We start from the raw sequence: 5109 nt of genomic DNA on the forward strand, positions 1-5109 counted from the left end.
CAGCTCTAGATAAGGACTAAGTCTGTCATAAAAATCTACCCGTCCTCCTCCTCCACCTCCTCCTCCTCACTCCTTCCTTGCTTCCTTCCCTTCCTTCCTCCCCAGGATTGAATTGCACCTTGGGCAATAGTGCAGAATCGTGAATCTTAACTTCTCTCAGCATATGTTCCTGGCAGATAAGTAAACAATTTGGACGTGGAATTTTTTTTTTTTTTTTTAATTAATACTACAGTCGTCTAATGTGAGGCTATACACCGCGGTCCGCAAATCCTGATCTCCATTAACAGAGAGAAGGGGGGGGGGGGGAGACGGCGCTGAATTCACATTTAAATCTCTAAATGCTTGTATAATTCCTCCTGTACGCTGTTTTCATTCAGTATTGTCTTCGTGGGAGTCGGGCCTATCATTTAGACAAGTTTAGACAGGTTTAAAGACGTGTGGATGACTTGATGATAATAAGCTTTAGTTTTTGGCTGCATCACCTTTTTTTTTTTCCTTTTTTTTGGTAAAAGTAAACGCATCGTGCAGAGATATTGAAACCGCACTAGTGATGGACTACTTTACAGCCAAGCCAGCAAAGTTATAAGAGAAGGGGGGAGGGGGGGAATCACATCCTATTGACTTTGTTTCATTAGTTAAAGCTATAATTAAGAAGTGATTGAGCAGTCAGAGAAGTCGGATGGGCGGAATCCCTCGAGGGAGGCCTCTCCTGAACTGTCAAACATCATACGATCCCAACCGGTTCATCCCAGTGTCAACACAAACACACCAGCATGTACTGCATGCTTCTGGCTGCTCAACATGTCTCAAACCGGTTTCAACGTATTAGAAATAGCAGCAGCCAAACAGGGAGGTAATTAAGCCTTGTTGGGGGACATGAGAGTGGAGCAGTTTGACAGCTTCAACAAGTCGAGAGAAAGGGAAAGGAATTAATTTTGATGTTATTATTGTTCTACTGCGAAGAGGCAGTTTTCATAATTTAGCCTACCAACAGTAAGCCTATGGATTAGTTTGGGGTCAAGTTGGGTCTAACTTTTGATATGTAAAAACAATCTCACAATTGTTGTATTTAAAAAAAAGTGTTTCGAATTTAGGCTTACATTAGTTTTTTTGTGCGAATTATTGTTTCCGTTTCAAAAAAATTTTAAAAGACATTGTTCGATTTTTTTTTTGTAGGCTATTTTATTCATTTGAAATCTATTTTAGGCAATTAGGCCTTATTCTGCCAGGTTTAACTTCCCCGCAGCACCTGCACAGTGTTCCACTATCTTTGTCATCTCAAGTGACCATCAATAAGAGCAATAAGCTACAAATACAGGAAATTGATAGCGTTGAAGACAGATTGTCTTTATTCGAAATGCCTTTGCTCAGCAATTGAACAAAGAGCAGGAGGTATCAACCTTCAAGATACATTATCCTTTCCATAACATGACAGGTTTTAAATTACCATCTTGGATGATAATACACATATATAACTCCTTGAATTCAAATAGAAGTTATCCTTAAAAACGAAAACAAAACAAAACGCGTGTGACTATATTAGCACTGAACCACAGAAAAAAAAGCAAAATAAAACATCTGAACGTAAATGTTTTTTTTTCTTCTCTTTGTCATCTTAAATAGACCGTCTAGTTTTATGTGCCAGGTTTTGATCAATATAAACAATATGACCCGTATATAGTCCAGCCTATAGGTTCTGATTTAGATTGAGATTTTTCATAAAATTACGAGTGCCAAAAATGTAAACTACTTAGGCCTATACAGGAAATAAGAATGCTAATTGTGCAAGCCAAATTGTCGAAAATAAAAAGAGTTCCATATCGATAATCAACACAAATCAGCATATCAGCATTGAAATGTACACAATAAATAAAGTTAAAGGCCTCCTTTTTCGGGCTGCCATAAACGTTATAACATTTACATTTCTTACAGTTCACAGGGCACCGTCCTTTACACCAAATCCCAGCTCCTCTGCACGACTCAGGAACTTGTTGGATTTCTGGAAAAGTTTCTTTTTTCTCTCTCTTTTTTGTTTGCCATAACAAGTCCAAGGCAGCTAATAATGTTCATGCCTTCTCAATGGGCGCGCTGTCCATATTATATTTACATGCATTTCAGTATTCAAGTGAATTAAAAAAAAAGAAAAGAAAAAAAGAGTCTTTGAGGGTTACATGGCAGTGGCATGTGTGGATGAGTAAGGGTCTATCCCAGTCTTGGTCATACCTGGAAAAAGTATGTAGGCCACCGGGGGCTGTAAACTTGACGTGGACCAGGCCGAGCAGTTACACGGGACGACGTAGCCCGGGTTTGTGGGCGACGGGTGGGTGTGGGTGTGCTGACTGGGGCACCCAAGGGTGCCGAACGCGCCGTTCTGATATCCCAAAGAGGACGCGTAGGGCAAAGTGCTGGTGCTCAGCGCGTGCGGCATCTCCGTCATCTTCTGGATGGCGCTGGAGCTGAACTGGCTCGGGTCGAGGAAAGAGTACGGGGCGCTCGTCGGCGGCAGAAACGCTCGGGCTTTCTCGGAGTGGCTCAACAGAGAGTCCGCGGCCGACATGGGGAGTCCCTTCAAGTGGTCGGTGTCCCCGAGGTAAGGCAAAGGGAAAACGTACCTGTCCTTCTTGAGCAGATTTTTGGGCTTGCGCCTGGGTCTGTACTTGTAGTCGGGGTGCTCCTTCATGTGCTGAGCGCGCAGCCTCTTGGCCTCGTCGATGTAAGGTCTCTTCTCAGACTCGGACAGCAGCTTCCACTCGGCGCCCAGTCTTTTGCTGATCTCCGAGTTGTGCATTTTGGGATTCTCCTGTGCCATTTTTCTCCTCTGGCCCCGGGACCAAACCATGAACGCGTTCATGGGTCTCTTGATATGATCAGCAGGCTTTGACATCTTTAAAAAAAAAGTAGCCTATACTTTTTTTTTATCCCCAATGTTTAATGACGAGGAAAAGTTCTTTTCGGAAGGAAGGGAAACTATTCACCTGTCTAGATGCCAGATACCAGTCATGCCACGTCTGAGATGTTCTGAGTCAGGCTGGAAAACAGCAAAAATAAAAGAGAAAACAAATAAAAATCCAGCGCCCGGTTTTTTGCTTTTCCAGTTAAAACACTGATGCGCGTTCGTTCAAGTCCGGTTACAACTCTCTTTCAGACCTGCGGCAGGCAATACAGGAGAAAAAAATACATGTAAGATGCACACACGTAAAGAAATCCACAAAGGTGAAAGCAATGTTCCGCAGTCAGTTTGCAGGAGTCGTAAAAGTGTTATTTTTTTTCTGCGACGCACTCTCCTCTCTCTCTCTCTCTCTCTCTCTCTCTCTCTCTCTCTCTCTCTCTCTCCTTCTCTGAGGTTTGTCGTCAAGCACCTGGCTTGGAAATGAGCGGAAGAGCGTGAATACGAGCCAAAAGCGGTGAAGTTCAAAGGCTGGGCTGGTTTGGTTTGTGCACGCAATCTGACATAATCTGCAGGGCGTTCACTCACCAACCTGGGCGCCCAATCAGCACAGAGAACAGCTATTATAATACCTTCACGGAAAAATATATGTACATTACAACATAAACAAAGACCGGGTGGTAGTAGAAGAAAAAAAAGAATAAGGAAAGAGGGGTGTGTGTGTGTGAGAGTGTGTGTGTGGGGGGGGGGATCCCCCCCCGATTCCATTTAATGTAATTAATCGCAACAAACATGGACCATCAACCTATTCTCCAGTTAAAACCTGACTTCAATCCAGACAGGTGACTATAACGCGCAAGCAATTTACTGTACAGCGTTATGCAGAAATGTATGGGGAGGTTTGTCGCCAAAATACATACAGATAGGCCTTAATAGAGTTATTATCTGTCTATTTTTGATTTCTGTTTTGAATAAGGGGATGTAGGCCTATGATAATAATACAAATATGTGTTATTATTATTATTATTATTAATAATAATAATAATAATAATACAAATAATAATTCCTTAAAAATGTATTTGAATAGAAAATCTCATTCCCTCCTTTGGATATAAAAAACGTCACATGTCAGCCCCTGTCTTGCTCAAAGACACTTCAGCAGGCTCTAACTGCTCTACTGCAGCTGGTAGAGAAACCGCTTCAGGATGGAAACACGTCCCATTCAGCTTCAGGATTTCAGTAGGTGTAACCTTTTACACTCTAAAAGGACGCCACATTAACAAGCAAAAACTAGCATTCCCCTTTATGGCCCGCCAAACAGACACACGCGTGCGCGCACGTTTGAGCCCCGCGCGTGCCATCGATGTTGAATCTATATGGAAAGCTCAACTGCGTAGTGACAGAATTACAAACAGCAGGGAAATATTACATCAACTGTAAACGTTTAAGGAAAGCGCCATTGTGAGACTATAATTGTTGCATTAAGCTCACATCAGTTCGACAGTTTGGTTTTAAGGAGGCGCGGAGTGATCGTTTTAAAATGCTAATTTCAATGAGGACCATTGCCTAACAGCCCTCAGGCTAATGTGCCTGATACATGATTCCTTCAGCTGTGATTATTAAACCAAACGCAGACAGATGACGTTTTTCACACCGTCAAAATGCTGTGATTAGAGACTCTAGTTATACACTGCGATTTATTTAAGGTTGTCTTTGCCTATATATATACATATATATATATATATATATATATATATATATATATATATATATATATATATATATATATATATATATATATATATATATATATATATATATATATATATATATGCACGCACACAAGGCTATATAGGAACCGATGTTGTGGACCACATCCTATTGCAATTATAATCCCATCTTTCTCTGTGTTACACAAACAGGACACATGCCACTTCAAAGAAGATTGTAGTTTATTCAACATGTCACCCCATCACACTGACATATTCATATCTCTAATATGCTAGCATGACAAATAAATAAAATAAACAAATAGGCCTAAATAAAATACTTTAAAAACCGAAATGTTGTCAGGCAAACACCTTGAATTTATACTAGCCTATAATGGACCATATATTTCAGTAGGCTACTAACATTAAGGTTTAATTTTGTAGGAGCAAGAGAAAAAATAGTATCTCATGCAGGCCAAAGTCACTTTATTTTTGTACCCAAAATAGGACAAA

The 5109-nt window shown here is 40.8% G+C and overlaps 1 protein-coding gene across 1 annotated transcript; it reads right to left on the minus strand.

The window, feature by feature from the left end:
- Nucleotides 1-1413: 1413 nt before the first annotated feature.
- sox14 (SRY-box transcription factor 14) lies at nt 1414-3227 on the minus strand. The gene has a single exon (XM_028588146.1). The coding sequence runs from the start codon at nt 2882-2884 to the stop codon at nt 2168-2170; it is 717 nt and encodes a 238-aa protein (XP_028443947.1). The 5' UTR covers nt 2885-3227; the 3' UTR covers nt 1414-2167.
- Between the last annotated feature and the right edge of the window lie 1882 nt (nt 3228-5109).

This window comes from Perca flavescens, chromosome 9 (genome assembly GCF_004354835.1).
Source record: "Perca flavescens isolate YP-PL-M2 chromosome 9, PFLA_1.0, whole genome shotgun sequence".
NCBI classification, from domain to species: domain Eukaryota; kingdom Metazoa; phylum Chordata; class Actinopteri; order Perciformes; family Percidae; genus Perca; species Perca flavescens.